This window comes from Lipotes vexillifer, unplaced genomic scaffold (assembly GCF_000442215.2).
Source record: "Lipotes vexillifer unplaced genomic scaffold, Lipotes_vexillifer_v1.1 scaffold905, whole genome shotgun sequence".
NCBI classification, from domain to species: domain Eukaryota; kingdom Metazoa; phylum Chordata; class Mammalia; order Artiodactyla; family Lipotidae; genus Lipotes; species Lipotes vexillifer.
This window is the reverse complement of record NW_006796034.1, coordinates 409,991-428,598: the sequence shown is the minus strand read 5'-3', so window position 1 is coordinate 428,598 and position 18,608 is coordinate 409,991. Positions and strand designations below refer to the sequence as shown.

Here is an 18,608-nt window from a genome sequence, read left to right as displayed (position 1 = left end):
TTCCCTACAATTTTCAGCCTTTCAAAATCCTTCATCTCCAGTGATGCCCTCTCTGAGATCCTCCTTGAGCCCTTTTGTCAAAATTAATTATTCTTCACTCCAGTATGTTAAGGGTCCCATTGATGAATATATTACACTTGACCCTTGAACAACACAGGTTTGAACTGCATGGGTCCACTTATACACAGATATTTTTCAATAGTAAATACTACAGTACATGGTCCGTGGTTGGTTGAATCTGTGGATATGGGGGAACCGTGGATATGCAGGGCTGACTGTAAGTTATACGCAGATTAGCCCCTCATTGTTCAGGTGTCAACTGTATTGTCTCTTTGAGTTCACAGTCAGGGATTGAGGCTTATGCATCTTTGTTTCTCTGAGTCTCTTATCTGGAGTAGGCTCTTAAATGTTTGTTGAATTGAAAATAGGAAGGGCAGTGTTAACATCCCTTGAGAATACACTGAGGTGGGGATAGCTTGCTGAAGGGCATTCTGAAGCACTTCGGCTCAATCCTGAAATAGATAGAACTTGGATAATCAGAGAGGAAACAGGCTACTGGAGACACTGGAGCCAGGGTAACTCTGGTCCGTCGTCCTAGCCTGAAGGTAGACGTGACCAACACTGTGGGCCTTTGTACACGAAGAGGTTCTGTGGGGGGCTTTGGGCCTCGCCACCAGGTTCTTGGGAATGATCCAGGCCTGTCTATAAAGAAGGAAAGTGCTGATAGCTGGGACAGGTGAGAGTTCATAGCTATGAGTGTGTGCGCGAAGGGTGAGGGAATCCTCGTCGGCTTACGCCACTGTGGTCAGGCTGGGAGGGCTGGGGAGTTTGGTTTCTTTTTTAATAACGATGATTAACATTGAACAAATGCTGACAGTGCACCAGGTACTGGCCAGACCCGGGAGGGGCCCACGTGGGGACTCACAGTCCATTGTCTGCACCCACTGGAAGGCAGGCCTTCTGTGTGGTCCCAGTTAGACACAGAGCAGACAGGCCTCAGAATTACCAGGCTTGGCAAAGAGCTGAGGACAGGGTTCAGATTATATGCCTTGCGTGGAGGGTCTCCTTCCACCCAGCCGCCAGCACTCTGGTGTCTGTCTCTGTTGTAGAAACAGTGGATTGTGTGTGTGTGTGTGTGTGTGTGTGTGTGTGTGTGTGTGTGTGTGTGTGTGTGTGTTGTCATTTGCTTCTTTTGCATACCCTGCTGTCTTTGTCCTGGTTCCACCTCTTACTCTACCAGTTTCTGGAGGGCTGTGCTCTTCTTGGTTGTCTCCAAGCCACAACCCAAGTCCCCAGTTACTTTGTGGAACTGTCTCTGCGGTGGTGCTATGAGTGATGATTTTCACTCAACATCGTTCCCTTTGCAGTGGAAAGGGTGGTCTGTGAGGAATGGGTGTGCAAGGCTTGAGAAGAGACCACAGTGCAAAGAGATGATCTCCTCACCAGGCTCGGGGAAGACCAGTGCTTTGCGCTTAGCTCTGCAGCTGTGATCTCTAGACCAGTCTGATACCACGACTAGTGGTGCAGATTCTAGATCCTTATGTCTCCTGGGACTAGCCCGAATTTTTATTCAGTCTTGTGTTTCTTTATCTCTATATATAGGCCTTTAAAATGTCATATAATTTGGCTTAGATCAAAAGCATAGTTTGTTTTTTAGGGAGCGGAGGTGCTAACTGCTCAGGGTGAACATTTCTGCTAGCGGTCATAGCTGGGAACAACTGTCGGGGCTACTTTTGCCCAGAGCATTTTCCTTTTCTTTCCATGATCCGTGCCCCCCAACCCTATTTTCTCTTCCTTCTCCGCCCTTCCCACTCTCCCCTGACTATACAGGCACCCACGTGCATTGCTCAACCCTGCTGGTGGCAAGCAGGTCCCTGACCCCTCCGGGAGACAGCTGTACATGGAGGTCCCCCACCCCAGTGGCTTTCCTCTCCCGCTGAGCCCCTGATGTATGGAGGAGTAGCCCACCTCCTGACCCCTGACCCTGGCCGTCTTCGTTAATTAGCGTACATTGATTTATTTATAAGCAGCAGGTCTTTGCCAGAAAGAATCTGTCCTGTCTCCCTGGGTAGCACAACTGAGGGGCTGGTCTGGCGCTGAAGGCGTTCTAGCAGCTAAGGAATTCCAGTCATCTTCACCTGTTCTTATCATTTACAGGGTGGTGGGAGTGCGTGAGCTAATTATCTAACATATTTGAACGTTTTCTCAAATGCATTTATTACTGAAACCTTGAGTCTTTCCTCAGCATTCTTTTTTGTTAGCCATGCTTTTCCATCGGCTTCAGTCATCTGAAGTGATAAAATGGCTCATGTGCCTCTAAAGTCCTTGAAATGTATTTGCCCTTTTCCATTGGCAGGTCTGCTGCCAACCCAGGAGGATTCTTCCGCAGGATGAAAAAAGGAGATGAGAAAACTGCCCATCGTATTAAATGTCACGAGTGATGCTACTCAGTGTTTGTCCTTTAACGCTCTGTGAACATTGTCTTTTGTTATGTGGTCTATTTCCATTTCCTTTTGTAAGTGGGAAATCAGTTCTTGTGCTTTTCTTAGATTTATACGTTCACTCTTTTCTTCCCCACTTAGAATTGAGAATCATGGCTGCGGGAAAGTTTGCGAGCCTTCCTAGGAACGTGCCAGTGAATCACAGGTTCCCCCTGGCCTCATCCATGGACCTCCTGAGCAGCAAGTCACCTCTAGCTGAGCATCGCACAGATGCCTATCAAGACGTGTCTATACACGGCACCCTTCCACGGAAGAAGAAGGGCCCTCCTCCCGTAAGTTCCTGTGATAACTTCAGTCACGTGGGGACCCTCCCCCATTCCAAATCCCCACGGCAGCACACACCTCTGAGCCAAGATGTCATCCAGGAGCACCCACCGCAAGGCTGGAAAGGCAAAACCATCACCTTCAGGTAGCTTCTTTAATTTCATGAGTGAAAATGATTTGTTTTAAAGGGCTCTGTTTTTTTTAAGTCTTTTTTTAGGAAAAATGTCATATATGCGTAAAGTAGAGGAGATAGGTTCATTACCTCCTGTGGACCCATCACCCAGCTTCAACAGTTATCAACTCATGGCCAGGCCTGCTTTGTCTGTACTCCCACCCACTTTCCTTCCTCTGGTATTATTTTGAAGCAAATCTCAGACCTCATTTTATCTGTAAGTATTTTGGTATGTGTCTTTCAAAGACAAGGACTCTTATTTTAAAAAACATAATAACCACAATATAAAAACCTGTAACATGAAAAGATGCTCAACATCACGAATCATTAGAGAAATGAACATCAAAACTACAATGAGGTATTACCTCACACCCGTCAGAATGGCCATTATCAAAAAATCTAGAAACAATAAATCGTGAAAAGGGAACCCTCCTGCACCGTTGGTGGGAATGTTAATTGATACAACCACAATGGAGAACAGTATGGAGGTTCCTTAAAAAACTAAAAACAGGACTACCATATGATCCAGCAATCCCACTACTGGGCATATACCCCAAGAAAACCATGATTCAAAAAGAGACACGCACCCCAATGTTCATTGCAGCACTATTTACAATAGCCAGGTAATGGAAGCAACCTAAATGCCCATCAACAGATGAATGGATAAAGAAGATGTGGCACATATATACAATGGAATATTACTCAGCCATAAAAAGAAATGAAATTGGGTCATTTGTAGTGAGGTGGATGGACCTAGAGACTGTCATACAGAGTGAAGTAAGTCAGAAAGAGAAAAACAAATACTGTATGCTAACACATATATATGGAATCTAAAAAACAAAGGAAAAAAATGGTACTGATGAACCTAGTGGCAGGGCAGGAATAAAGATGTAGATATAGAGAGTGGACTTGAGGACATGGATGGGGGCAGGGCAGGGCGGGGAAGCTGGGGTGAAGTGAGAGACACATGTTCACTACCAAGTGCTAGTGGGAAGCAGCAGCATAGCACAGGGAGATCAGTTCGGTGCTTTGTGATGACCTAGAGGGGTGGGATGCAGAGGGTGAGAGGAAGGCTCAGCGGGGAGGGGATATGGGGATGTATGTGTGCATGTGGCTGGTTCACTTTGTTGTACTGACAGAGACTAACAGAGTATTGTGAAGCAATTATACTCCAATAAAGATCTATTTAAAAATAACTAACATCTAGGGGCTTCCCTGGTGGCGCAGTGGTTGAGAGTCCGCCTGCCGATTCAGGGGACGCGGGTTTGTGCCCCGGTCTGGGAAGATCCCACATGCCTCAGAGTGGCTAGGCCCGTGAGCCATGGCCGCTGAGCTTGCACGTCCGGAGCCTGTGCTCCGCAACGGCAGAGACCACAATAGTGAGAGGCCCACATATCGAAAAACAAAACAAAAAAACTAACATCTAAAAAAAAGAACCATTTCTTAATATCTTCCAGTATTTGAGAGTATTTTGAAGGCCAACTTCCTATATCATTAAGTCCCTCAAAAGGAACCACAGCATTTCTTTTTATCATAGCATCAGATTATGAACTACGTCCATCCAATTCTTTTTTTTTTTAATCTTTTCAAAGAATTTATTACCCTTGACTTTTGCATAAGTCATGGCCTTTATTTTCCTAGCTCTACACAATATTATCATTAACCAGGACTTCTTATACACACTGTTATCACTTTTATTACCCATTGTAATGAAAGATATGAAACAAGTGAAATAAGATGCAAAATAAATTCCAGCCCAGTTCACAAAATGAGCCGCCAGCCATTCATTCAGCCTTACGTTTCTGTAGTAACAAGCAGCAGCAGTTCCATGGCACCATCATGTTATAGAACCTGCAGCCAGTCTAGGCACTGCAATTCACGTTCTCTATGTATTTAATTACATCCAGTTTGCAATATGAAAACCAACTGTAGGTGAAAGGCCTGTGTATGTAAGTTGCTATGGAAATATGGAGAGGGAAATGTTTAATTCCTTCTTGGAGGAAAATTGAAGTTCATGGAAGGTTTCACATTTGATCTGTGTTTTAAAAGTAAAGAGAAGGTGTCTGCAGGTGTTGAAGAGGGGGAGGCACCTCCAGGTCAGGATGCAGTGTGAACAAAGCCAGGAAACACTGCTGCGAAAGCCTGGAGAACAGAAATTAAGCTGCATGGTTGAAATAGGGTTTTTTGAAAGTGAGTCTTCAAAATCTTTTAAAACACTGTAAATGTATATCTATCTCATTGTGTAGACCTAGTGTATGTTGTTTCCTCAGAACAGAAGCTGTTGCTCCTCAGTCACTTCTCAGTGACATAGTTAGATGATTTCACTCCAGTTAATCTGCATTCATTTTCTTCCCATTAGACACTTTCCCCCTTTATAAAAATGACTATAACTCACAAAAGGCACTCGTCCATCCAATTCTATAGAGATGCCAGGATGTCTATAAATCAGGAGCTGCCTCTCCTTGTGTAGGTGGCCCCCACTATACAGAACATTCCTGTGAAACCCTCCATAAGCTGAAATGGTGTGAAACGAAGAAACAATTACCTTAGGACACATCTTGCTAACGGATGCACAAGATAAATGGAGATAAAGCCCAGGTGCTCACAGACAGTTCAAAGCTAGGGCAGCTTGATGCTGAGATGCTGAGTGTAGTTCCAGAGAAGGAGCTTGGTGGTGCCACTCTTGCTGCTACTCTGTGTGCACACTGCATCTGTAACAGCTTCCTGAAAACAGACACTGAACACTGTTTTCACTTTTCACCTTTCTTCACAAAAGCAAAAATCTCTTCAGATTTCTTTTGATTACTGAAATCAGGTACTAACATAGGTCTTTTCCTAAAAGCTAAGTGATGTAAAGCAAACTCTCGAAGAGCAGGGATACCTGTATTTAGCGGTCAACGTGCTGAAATAAAACTGTGTGTGGATGTATCATCGGGTCAGCTTCAGGATACTTTAGAACAAGAATTGATTTCTCCTTCTATCCACCAGGGACCTGGGTAAATAAACCTCATTGCTGTAAAGGCTTCTTCTCTGCATCTATAATGGGCCTGGTTGTGACCCTGCTTGTTAGAGCTGGTTTAGAAACTCTGCACCCCTTTTCCTGTTGAGGAAGACCAGCAAGCAACCTGTGATGCTATCGGGTAAAGCAGGGGATGGTTTCTTCTGCTGTATCTCCTGGTGTCTCTCTTTTTGTCCTACCCTTCTGCTGTATCTCCTGGTGTCTCTCTTTTTGTCCTACCCTTTTGATCCTAGCTCATTTATTTGTTCCACGCCTATATATCGAGCACCTGTGTTAATCAGAGTGCATTGATTTTATAAGCACCATTGCTTCACCAGGAAAATTCTGCCGATTTCCTCTGGGTACCTTAGCTGAAGTGCTGGTCTGACAGTGTAGACATTCTAGCTGTCAAATCATTGCCCTCTTACAGGGTGGGGAAATACGTAAACTAACAGGATAACAATGGAACATCAGAAACAGTGTCCTTCCAGAGCTAACATTGTAGTGAGGGACCCAGATAATAAATACGAGTAAATAAACAAGTCAATTGCAGATTATAGTCAGTGACGGGGAGGAGCTAGAGTGATACACTAGAGACTTATTGGGGTTGTTTCTTTTTTATAGGGCGGGCAGGTCTCTGAGGAGAAGAGCCAGTAGAAGGCTCTCTGGGCCTCGGGAGAACAGGTGCAAGGAACCGGGGGTGGGAACAAGTTTGGCATGTTTGGAAACCCCAAACAAGCTGGGGTGACCTGCAACTGGGGTGTAGCACATTGAGAGGCGAATAGTACGCATGTTGGGAAAGAGCTAGGCAGGCAAGAGTTCAGAATTATTTTTAGTTGTGTAATTGCAGTATTACAAGAAGAAAATAAGTGGAGGCCCAGATATTCTCTGGAGAAAGCACTGGAGAGTCTGCAAGGTTTCTGACATCGAACCACAATGTTCCCCAGCGTGTTCTGGGGGTCAGAAGGTTCTGCTCTGTGGAGTCTCGTCGGGTGGCCTGCTGATGACAGGTGCATGTGGAGGTGCATGCCTGTGCACGGTAATGTTAATGTCGCATCACTGGCACCTAACGCTCTGGGATGCAGAAGCAGAGCCATCACTGCTCTCTCTTAGGAAGGTTATGAGGTAGCAAAGAACCATAACTTATGGCTAGCCAAAATTAAGCACAAATGCCAGGCTGCACTATGTGGGGTCAGAACCAGCTGTTACCTGGCTTCCTGTGGCCACTTTTTATTCATTAAGATAAACTCTATATTGAGCTAGGTATCCATGACATACCACATAGAGACGGTTCACAAACTCATTCCCTGAAGTTCTAAGGTCTAGGCTGGGTGTCTGCTCTTACCAGGGGAAACTCCCAGGGGCCGAGGGTGGAAATGGAGCCACCCTTTCTAGCTTGAGGATGTTCTCGATAAACACCCAAGGCCCAAGCTATCAACCTGCCAGCAGTTCAAAGCTTTTTAACTTGAAAACGGACTTGGACATAGATCAGACCTCAGTAAAAGATCTTATCGGAGGTGGACACAAGTCGTGAGTTTCAAGTCCAGGCTGTGGAAGACTTAACAAGCACTGCTGGTTTACGTTTGTTTCTGATTCAGAATTACGTTCGTCCGAATTCACATCTTTTTTCCTTAACTTAAAATATCTTATTGTTGAAGGTCAGTACAGAGTAACAAATGCACATCCTTCAAAATGAGGCTGAGTGAGAAGGCGAGTGACTCTGTGTCAAAGGATCATAAAGTCCTCTTCCCCTGCTTTGCAGTCTTGTTAATGTGTTTTATTTACCTGGCACATTTTAAAAATATCGTGAGGTGTTCCCAGTTTTGAGGAGTTCAAAGTACCATATATTCTTTTTTTTTGTTTTTAATCCTTTTAAGTATTCCTAATAAGATTATGAGCTGCCTCACTTATTCTTTGGAAAAATCCACAGGGTCAACAAGTAACATTTGTGAATGTGAAAAGCTGGGGACAAGATATATGAATGAGAACCTGAGGCTCTAGAGCGGAGAGTGTGACTAAGGTGCTGGACAGAACTACTGTGAGAGAGAAACAGCGTTTCTATTCCTAACTCAGCTCTGACAGCCCAGTGGAGCTGTGAAAACACCAACCACCCACCACCCGAGCTCACTCACCACTGGAAGCTGGGAGCCATATGTGTTTTAAAGTAAAGAGTTTTGGATCCCTGAGTCTAGGGACCTAAGACTAGTTAGGTCTTTAACAACATTATTGATTTTTTTAAAAATTCATTCATTTTTGGCCGCATTGGGTCTTCGTTGCTGTGCACGGGCTTTCTCTAGCCGCGGCAAGCGGGGGCTACTCTTCGTTGCGGTGCGTGGGCTTCCCACTGTGGTGGCTTCTCTTGTTGCAGAGCACAGGCTCTAGGCGCGACGGCTTCAGTAGTTGTGGCACACAGTCTTAGTTGCTCCACGGCATGTGGGATCTTCCCAGACCAGGACTCGAACCTGTGTCCCCTGCATTGGCAGGCGGATTCTTAACCACTGTGCCACCAGGGAATTCCCAAGATTATTGTTTTTTCTTTCTTTCTTTTTCTTTTTTTCTTTTTTTGGGGGGACTTGTTTCAGGTAAACTCTTTTGGCCTTACTTGTTTCTTTTCATAGTGCATTCAGGGGTTAACTTCAGCTAAGAGTGACTTGCCCAGATGTCAAGTCTGCAAGCCTTCCATTCCATCACATTTGGTGTTGGCATGATGATGGTGGAGCCATCTTGGAGGGACCCACCCATTCTTCATGGGGACCCGCCTACACTCAGAGGGAAGCCCTTCAGACGGCACCTCCTTGTCTTGTGAAATACTCTAAGTTGCAAGTTCGCTGTTTTCCCAACAAACATGTTTGCCTTGTTGGTCATTAAAAAGTCACCTTTATTATGATTGAATATCAATTGAACACCCAACCTGTGGGAGGCCCCAGGCAAAGCAGAGGAAGTCTCCCCTTTGACCCCAAAATTTGCATTATTAAGCTGTCATATAAACATATGTCATATCCACATGAATTATTACCTCTTAACATTTTATAGTTTTAAAATATCTTAAAGGATATGTTCATCAATTGCCTTGTTTGAACATCATAACCTGTGTGAGGGACAGCAGATTTCATCGTTAGCAGCAGCAGTGTGTTGTCATCATTACAGTTGAGAAAGTGGTTCAGGGATATTGAAGCACCTAAGATTAGACCCTAGTGGGTAACTGAGCTGGAATTAGGACCCGGAAACTACTGTAGGGACTTCCCCAGACGCTGCGCTCTATAGCCTCCCAAGAAGGCTGGCCCTGCCGTGGGCATCCTCTGAGCTATCTTCTTGCATGGAAAGCTTCGCCGCGGAGTCTGACTGCAGCATCTCAGACACACCCCCTTGAGGAGGATGGAGCCTTGGCTGCCAAGAGCAGGCAGAAGGCGGGCCTGGAAGGGGAGTTGGTCTCCTCGTTCTGAGACCTGTATCTCTTGGCTTTGTTGTTGTCTTGGCTGCCCTTGGATGTACTTGTGGTTTTGAAAGGTAGCCAAAGCAAGAAGCCCGGCGCTCTTAAACGTGCTGCTTGATGTCACAGAAGGAGCCTTTGTTCTGCAAGCAGAGCAAGGCTTCTCTGAGAGGTCTGCAGGCGGGATTTCCTCTTGACGTTAGCATTGTTTGGCTGGTGTCCCTTTGATTCATCTATCTTCAAGGATGAATTTTTATATCAATCTGGGACCTTCCTTGGGCTGAGAGGGGACCAGTTCCTGTTGTGAGAGGTCTGTGTTGCCAGGATAGCTGAAGGTTCAGCACTTGGAGTCCACTGTGGGTCCTTTGCCTGCTTGTGGGTACGTGGAGGCACGCATTCCTGGGAACAGCTGCTGAGAGCCTAATTCCTTCTGCCCCTTGCGCTGTGGGAGCATGTGGCTGGACAATGTGGTGTTTCATTAATTTGCATGAGGGGAGCTGACTGACTAGCCACAAGTGTTTTAACTGATGGGGGCCAGAAAGTCTGCAAAATTATCCCAAGTTAAAATCCAGTATCCTTTCCCAGGCAGTAAGTAACCTACCGTGTCACGATGTCAGCTCTTCAAAGTTAAAGAAAAAGTGTAAGGCGCAGGATCTGTGCAGACCCTTCTCTAAACACTGTTTTAAAGACCTAACTCTGGGCTGTGTTGGTGACCCCGTCTGAAAAATTGTTTCATGTGTTCCTCTTCAGAACCACCAAGTTCTATAACTATTGCTTTCTCCTTAGCAAAGCAAGATGTTCCCCCAGACATGCAAATAAATCACCCTTTAGCTCACAGGTAATCAGAAGGATCTGCAGTGTGAAGGTCCACACACAAACATCTGCACATTATTTATACATGGGCATGTCTGCTGTCTGCAAATTGGAAGCTTTTTGTGCACAGAGGAAAAGTTGGGTTTAGAGTTGAAAACAATTTATTTAATAGACTAATAGATTCTATTTAATAGAAGGTACATTTACTGAGTTAGCAGAATGACCGTGGCTTAACAGCCAAGAATGTCTCCAGAAAGTAATAGCCCATGCATTGAATTTTTATTTTTAAACTTTCAAGTTGAGTTTTACTAACATCTTGAAATGCCCCTTGGTGTTTGAGCGCAGCTGTTGCGGATGGGTTAGTGACTTCCGAGGAATGGTGCACGTCCAGGCTCCGGTGGCCCCTGGTGTGCTGAGGCCAGGAGCAGCTGGGTCAGAGGTGAGCTCAGCCCTGCTGGGCATCTTGTACCGGCCCAGGGTTGGGGGAGCCCAGAGAATAGGATGTGCCTGCAGGTCCACCAGCTGCCTGACAGTAGTCCTAAATCCTCTACTAGCAGGGACGATTTCAGCCCTAAAGGCTGGGATCTGTGCATTCTCAGCTGTTCTGGGAAAAACGAAAGGACCGTTTTTTTTTTTTAAACTGATTGCAAACCGCAACCAAGAGAATGATCAGAGAATTACACAAAGCTGTCCTTGTTGAGTGGAGCTGTTCAATATCTTCTCTTTCCCCCAACCCCGCACACCCCACCCCAACTGACTTGCTTTAAATCCTTGTTTTTCTGGCCTCCTGCATGCTGTTTGAGAAAAGTCAGGTTTTTTCAGTCTTCTGAGAGTCAGAAACTGTGAGTTTATCAGGCCCCTCAGTATAGGTTAAAGCATATTGTAAACAGAAGACGCTATGCCGTTACAGACTACTCATGTTCTTATCACATGTGGATTTGAGAGCCGTCCCAGCCTGGCCAGAGATGGGAGCTGGAGAAGTTGTAGTTACTCTCGTTGATTGGAAGGAGATTCCTTCCTGGGGCCTGGACTGGAGCCACAGGAGTGATAAGCCCTCAGGCCATGGCCACCCTGCTGTTCACAGCTTTGTAACGCTGTCACCACCCAGTCTGTCTCTAAGAGACTAGCTGCAGGATTGCATACAGAATTGCAAGCTCTCTCTCCTCTGAGGCCCCAAACACAAGTGCTGAGGGTATTCCTGTTTACGGATTGTGCCGTTATTGACAAATTACAGAAGGCTGAGAAACCTTCCATGTTGACCCAGCTTTTATGCAGCAGACTGTCCGCGTTCCAGAATCACTTGCAAACATAGTAAGAGGTAAGAGGTGAGAACACGAGTCATGTAACTGAGAGGTCTCAGTTCAGATGCCTGTTTATCCACTACTAGGTGTGTGAACTAGGGCAAGTTCTAAACTATAAAATGAGGGTGAAAATAATCCCCTCTGAGGAGTGCTGTGAAGATTCACTGGTCACTAAACACGAAGGCTCCACCGAATGTCAGCGCTCTGGCTTTCACTCTTGAGCCTGGAACCGCCTTCTGGGGCTCTGGGTGGAGCAGGTCTCAGCTTCCACCTGATCATAGCTGTTTATTCTTCTCCTGCCAACTCTGCCGTGTGACGCCTGACCCTGAAGGCCATTGGTACTTTTGCTGGGACGCTGATTTAGTCCCGGACATCAAAGAAAGCTGCTAGCGACCTTGATGCTGATTCCAGCAACCAGACTGGTAGCTTTGTGACCTTATGTAAGTTCCTTCACCTTTCTGAATCTCCACGTCCTCAAAGGGTGGCTTGTGGGGGTCAAATACAATCCCAGGTGAGGGCACCTAGCCCAGGACCTGGTATGAAGCAGGGGCTCAGATGTTGGTTTCCGCCCTTCCTTCCTCCTGGGAGGCTCTTAATCCTCGTGTGTTACCTGAGATCACGTTCCATGCCTGCGGCTAATGGGGGAGAACGTTTCCCACGTGTTGACGGAGTCTGGCTGGAATCCCTCTACCTGGGTCTGCTCTGAGCTGCCCTACAGCAGTGCATCTTGGCCACCGCTCATGCTTACAGGTGCACAGAAACATCGGTGCACGGAACGATCAGCACACCATTGTGCTAAGACACAGAACAGAGCCTCCCTTTGGTGGACTGGCCCAGCCCTTGTCTGATTGTCTGATTGTAGTACTTAATGTCAGTGTCTTCACTGTTTATTCTTTGATGAATATTTATTGAGCTTAGTTAGTGCCAGGTATTGTGCTAGGTACCAGGTACCCAGTGGAATAAAATAGATGTGGGCCCTGTCCTTAGGGACTGCCCAGTTTAGGGGGCATGCAGACAAATGCATCAACAGATAACATAACTGCAGAATGAGGAGGTGCAAGGAAGGTCACATCAGAGAGCCCTGAGTTCCTTGGATTGGGAGGAGGGAATGGCTCTCTGCGGGAGGGAACATTTGAAGATTTAATATAAAAAGAGAATGTAAGATACTTCATTCATATTTTTATGTTACTGTGTATTGATAATTTTGAAATATTAGGTTAAAAGATTATTAAAATTAAGTTCATCTATTTCTTTTCAACTGGCGACTAGAAAAGTTTAAATTACATGTTTCTCACATTGTATTTCTATTGGACAGTACCGGTCTAGACCTCACTAACGAGTTTAGATTTTCTCCATGGGGCCAAGGGAAGCCTTTAAAGGGTTTTAAGCGAGGGAATAGCATGGTCTGGTGCAGTTTTAGAAGATTCGGTGGAGAGGTGATTGATGGACGAGAAGCTGGAGAGAGGGCAGGAGGCGATGGCAGCAGCACGGGAAGCGGTGGGGTCTGCTCTGGGATGACAGCGGAGGAGATGAGGGTGGGTGGATTCTACATCCGTTTTGTAGGTAGAGTCTACCGGACGCACCGAGGGTTAGGACTGAGATGACGGAGAGGCGCAGTCAAGTATGGCTCGGGTAGCTGGGGGCGGGGCGTGGGACCATTTACGGAGACGGAGAAGATTGGAGAGAGCAGGGCTTCCTTTGGTTGTTGGGCGGCTTTTTCCTGGGAGGAGATGACGGTAGATTGCAGAGAATCCAGACGTCTGTCTTGCGTGTGCTAAGTCTGAGATGTGTGTGTGTGTGTCTGAGTGGAGGTGTTAATCATAATACCAGTTGGTATTATGAGCCTGGAGCTGTGGAGAGAGGTCCGGGCTAAAAGTTATAAAGTTAGGAGTCTGCATAGAAATGATATTAAAGCCGGAAATGGATGCCGTCGCCAAAGGAGAGAGCTGTGTAAAGCATAAAGGGAAGGGCCCCTAGGACCCAGCCCTGAGGAATCCTGGCACAGACTGTTCTGGGGAGCCAGCAGAGGAGGCTGGGCGTTTGGTGGGGAGCAGAGAAATGAGGCAGGAGCCGCACGGGGTTGGTGTTCAAAGGAAGGTGGTTTTTTTTTTTTAAGATGAGAGACAAAATGCAATAGGAAAATATCTAATCTTTTAAGCATGTAATAAAACAAAGCACATTTTTTCATTACTTGATTCTTTTTAAAAAAGTTTTTGATCTGATTAAAGCAGACATGTCCCCGGGGCTGCCCTCCCTGTGGGCCTGTGTCAGCAGCAAGGTGATTAAGCCCACAGTTCCTTCCCCGACGGGTCTACACGTTCCCTGACAGCTCTGTGGGCAGAGGAGGTACGTGGACGACTGTGGTTGACATTCAGGCTTGTGCCTGAGGGGTGAGGGCTGCTTTTCCAAGGTGCCTGCCCTGGAAAAGGGGCCTAGGGTGTACGTTCCTATATATGTTTGGCTGAGTGAAATCTTTCCTTGCAGAGGCTCTGAGGACATTCGCTCAAAACCATAGCACTTGTATTCTGCCTTTGAATTAGTTGAGAAGAAACCTTTACAAACACACTCCTTTAGAAGGGGATGAGGAATGGTTGGGGGCAGGGTGGATGGGGCCGGAGGGAGTGGAGGAGGGGCAGATAGATACCAGCCAAACAAAGCATCTGCTTTTATCAAAAGTGCTGTGTTTGGGCTTAGCCAGCCTGAAGCCTGATGATTCACTGATTCCAGACCCTCTGTGCCTGCCAAGAGACATAGTGGCCTTGATACGGCTTTTCTTGTTGTTACTCTATTCAGTTTGACTGACTGCCGCCAAGTTAAGGTTTCAACAGTGGCTTTTAACTTAATGCTGTCCTAGAATTCTGCCGAGCACAAGTTAACCCATGACCGCGTCAAATCTGCATCAACGAGTACCACTTTGTATTAGCCTTGGATTCCTGTAGAGACTCACCACAGTGTAATACGTAGGATATTTAAATGGTGCTGTTTTAACATGATTAGGGAATCTGCCTGAGGAGGCGGTTTAATTGCCATTCTTTTAGAATATGTCATGAACACATTCATCAGGCATGGCTGTATTTTCAGATGAGATAGAAACTGACTCATAGAAGCAGGAATTGGCTGCTGAAGTGAAAGAAGCAGGACTCTGAGAAGCAACCAGGCCTTGGGATCTCTGGTAGCCAGGGGGAAAATCGTGTCCTCATCCACAGTCTACTCTGGGCTGTAGGAGGAAAGATTCCCCAAGTTGAAGGAAATAATAACAAGGATCTCATGGTCTGAGGCTCTGAAAGGGAAACGCATTTCAGGACAAGCGACAACAGCATGCTGCCCACAGTTCAAAGGAGGAACAGGTATGTGACCATCCAGGGAGCTCTCTTGTTTAAGGATGTGTAGGAAGAACTGTCTCCAGCCTGGACTGATCCATTTACAGGATCCCCCCCAGTGTGGTCTGATGAGCCAGGGCCGATCTGATGAATTCATTGACAAGTATGTTGAGCATCTGTGTGACAGGCTTTATGCTAGAAATTCAAAGACAGTCCAGGGCTTTTGTCCAGTTGAGGAGCTCATAGCCCAGGGAGAAGGGGATGTGGGTTTGGAACCATTTGAGCTTACCTGCCCCTGTTCTCTCTCTTTGCTGCTGACCTAACTTCCCATCCACAGTGTAGCTAGCCCTCTGTATCACTCCACTAGCTTGATAAGCAAGTCTGCTTTTCTTGACCTCTGACCCTAACATCTTTCCAGGTATCTGTGTTACTTTTTCTCCTTGACCAGATGATTGCAGGCTGTGCTTTCTAGGTAACCCTTCCCTCAGGGCATGCCTCGTCTGTGCCTCCACTTCCTCTGTGCTGTTCTGGCCTTGGCCCCAGACTTAGGAAAGGTTGGGCCGTGCAGCGGAGGCCCATATCAGAGGGTGGCTTCTGGGCTGTGAAAGAACCAGAGTGCGGAGTGAGCAGAGGATTGTGAAAAATGCTACAGGTAACAAAAAGGGCTTTCAAAAATTATGTTTGGAATAATAAAACCAAAGAGAGGGGGGATGTGAGAGAAACCAAACTGCTGAGCTTCTGTTTGGCTTGCATTTTTTTCTGCCATGGAAATGACTTCTCTGATTGGAAAGGGTAGGATAGAGGTGAAGGAAGAGAGTAGATGAGGCCATGACAAGAGGCTGTGATGCCCCCAAATGAGGTGAAACCCCAAGGCCCAAGAAGACAGAGGGAGCTTGAGGCTGAGACCATCAAACCAGCACACAACATTGGAGGAATGTTGGCATCACCAAGAGCGACAGGAAAGATGCAGATAGGTAAGTATTTAAATTTCAAAAACAGAACTAGGGAGATAAAATGAATCTATAAAATGGTAAGATTGACATCCTTCTCAGGAAGTATTCTAAAAAGGATTATTAGGACAATGATTTTTGAATACTTGGTGAAGGAAGCGACAGCCATTAGTAATTAGCAGGGCTTTGCCAAAAGCAAGTCAGACTAGATTAACTTTCCTTCCTGGAGTTACTTTGTTGGTAGATTAGAGGAATGTTGAGAAAGTGTGTATGCAAATGTCAATCATCGGTGATATCCTTAGGATGAGAGAGATTCGGGCCAGATGATGGTACAGAAAGCACGCTGTAGGCTGTGTCCGTAGCCCCTTTCTAGCCAACTTTAAAATATCTTTTAGACAGTGGTACTGACATAAAGATCACATTGGTGGATGGTATGAATCTTGGAGGAATAACTAATGTCAAAGTGACAGAAGTAAGATCCAAAAAAGATCTTGGCGTTTTGAAACAACAGACCAAACCTACCTAGAAGGGCTATGGGGTGAGACAGAGACTTAAACTAGAGTCCAAAAAGCAAAGTAAAAGTAAGGGGTTCGGCTTAATAGCCACATGTGAAAAAATATTTCAGGATTTAGGTAATTGCAGCCTCAGAATGAGTCAGCAGTATATTATGGTTGTCAAAAAAGCTAATGTGATTTTAGAAGCATTAATTGAAGTTTAATAATCAGACCAAGGGAAGTGGTCACACTTGGCTGCCCAGATCCCATCTGGTGAATTGTTTTTAGGTCTAAACAACAAAAATGGAAGATGAATTCTCCCACTACAGAGCAGTGAGCTTCTGGCTAGACCACTCATCTGCTCTCAAGCAGATCTGTTGGCTTAATCATTAAGGAATACCCCTCAGGTTCTTTGTATTAGTGGAAAGGAACTTCTCATGTCATGTGTTAACCCTGGGAGGAGAATAGAAAATAAGCACCAACCTTAATCCTGTCAACGGCTAGGGAGCCTCCTTTAACAAATAAGAAATATGTCTTGAGATGTGGGAGAGTAAATCTCATATTTACTTTGCAAGGTGATGAAACAAAATATATTCTCTTAAGTGCACATCTAGAAGTGTTACAGTTCTCTGTTTTTAAAGCTACATCCCAGAAAAGGGAGCCCTCTTGCACTGTTGGTGGGAATGTAGATTGATACAGCCACTATGGAGAACAGTATGGAGGTTCCTTACAAAACTAAAAATAGAACTACCATATGACCCAGCAATCCCACTACTGGGCATATACCCTGAGAAAACCATAATTCAAAAAGACACGTGCACCCCAATGTTCATTGCAGCACTATTTACAATAGCCAGGTCATGGAAACAACCTAAATGCCCATCGACAGACGAATGGATAAAGAAGATGTGGTACATGTATACAGTGGAATATTACTCAGCCATAAAAAGGAACGAAACTGGGTCATTTGTAGAGACGTGGATGGACCTAGAAACTGTCATACAGAGTGCAGTAAGTCAGAAAGAGAAAAACAAATATCGTATATTAACACATATATGTGGAATCTAGAAAAATGGTACAGATGAACCGGTTTGCAAGGCAGAAATAGAGATACAGATGTAGAGAACAAATGTATGGACACCGCAGTGGGAAAGTGGCAGGTGGCAGGTGGTGGTGTGGTGAATTGGGAGATTGGGATTGACATGTATACACTAATATGTGTAAAATAGTTCACTAATAAGAACCTGCTGTATAAAAAATAAATAAATAAAATAAAATTCAAGAAAAAAAGCTACATCCCTTTTTCAAAAGCACAATCATATGCATATTTTATTATATTTTATAAGTAATTCCAGAATTGGCTTTTTGGGGTGATTTCTCTTTTTTCCCCCTTGGGCGGCTTTTTTGTTTTTATCCAAGTAGACTTGATTTAAATGTTGACAGGCTACATCCCTTTTTTAATTTTCAAAGCAATGCACATAATATGCCCCCACCTAGAGTGAGAAAGTAACTCTTTATTGAGACTTTAATGTGATTGCCCGTATCAGCAGAGAAACTGTCCATCTAACTACACACTAGCTCATATTTTTCCAAGTGATATCATATCTCTATCCACCAGGCCAACCCTGTTTTAGCCATCTATTTCTTCATTTTCCCATAAACAGCTGGAAATGGCCCTGTAGTACATTCTCTGTCCTCTTGGTTATCTCCCTGATTAACCTCCTCCCTGGCATTTCAAATGTGTCCAGAGAGATTCATTTTCAGCTGAAGCAGCCAGCCTCTCAAGACCACTTTGAAAACATCTAGTCTCAGTGGGGCTGGGAAGCCAGGCGCTGCCCTGACAGCAGTGACCTTCCATTGCTGAGGGAGTTCTATGAGGCCATCATGGCTCAGTCACAGGCCTGTGGCTAACTTATCTCCTTCATGTGGAGGCCCATCAGTCCAAGAACAACATTTCTCTCTTATTCCTTCTCTCTCTCTCTCTCTCTCTCCAGCGTTATTCTTCCCTTGGTGAACCCATGGAGTGTGGTAGATGGGAGGGGTTAGATTCTAGATCTTCTGCGCGTGTGCACACACACACACACACACACACACACACACACACACACACACTCATACTCGTTCATTCATTCAAACCAACATTGATTGAGCAACTGTGCTCTGGGGATAGAGGTGAATAAAATAAAATATGGTCCCTATTCTCAGTGAGGTCATAGTCCAGTAAGGGAGATAGGAGTACATATGCTGTATTGAATTATAATTATTATAATAAGGTTTTATAATGCATAGAAAATAAGTGCTGAGGAGATGTATTAATTCTGTGGGTTGGTGCTGGGGAGGGAGGAAAGCAGGGGAAAGAGAGGTC

General features: G+C 45.3%; 1 protein-coding gene across 2 annotated transcripts in view; it reads left to right on the top strand.

Annotated features, from left to right (window-relative positions):
- BCAR3 (BCAR3 adaptor protein, NSP family member) overlaps positions 1-18,608 on the top strand; it is a 117,177-nt gene that overhangs the window by 5,309 nt on the left and 93,260 nt on the right. Inside the window, exon 2 of one of the 2 annotated variants that reach the window (XM_007468105.1) lies at positions 2,583-2,910. In XM_007468105.1, coding sequence (XP_007468167.1) covers positions 2,594-2,910 — 317 coding nt within the window. In that variant the 5' untranslated portion in view covers positions 2,583-2,593. Of the gene's footprint in view, positions 1-2,578; positions 2,911-18,608 lie in introns of those variants that run through there. The other variant, XM_007468104.1, reaches the window with a different exon arrangement.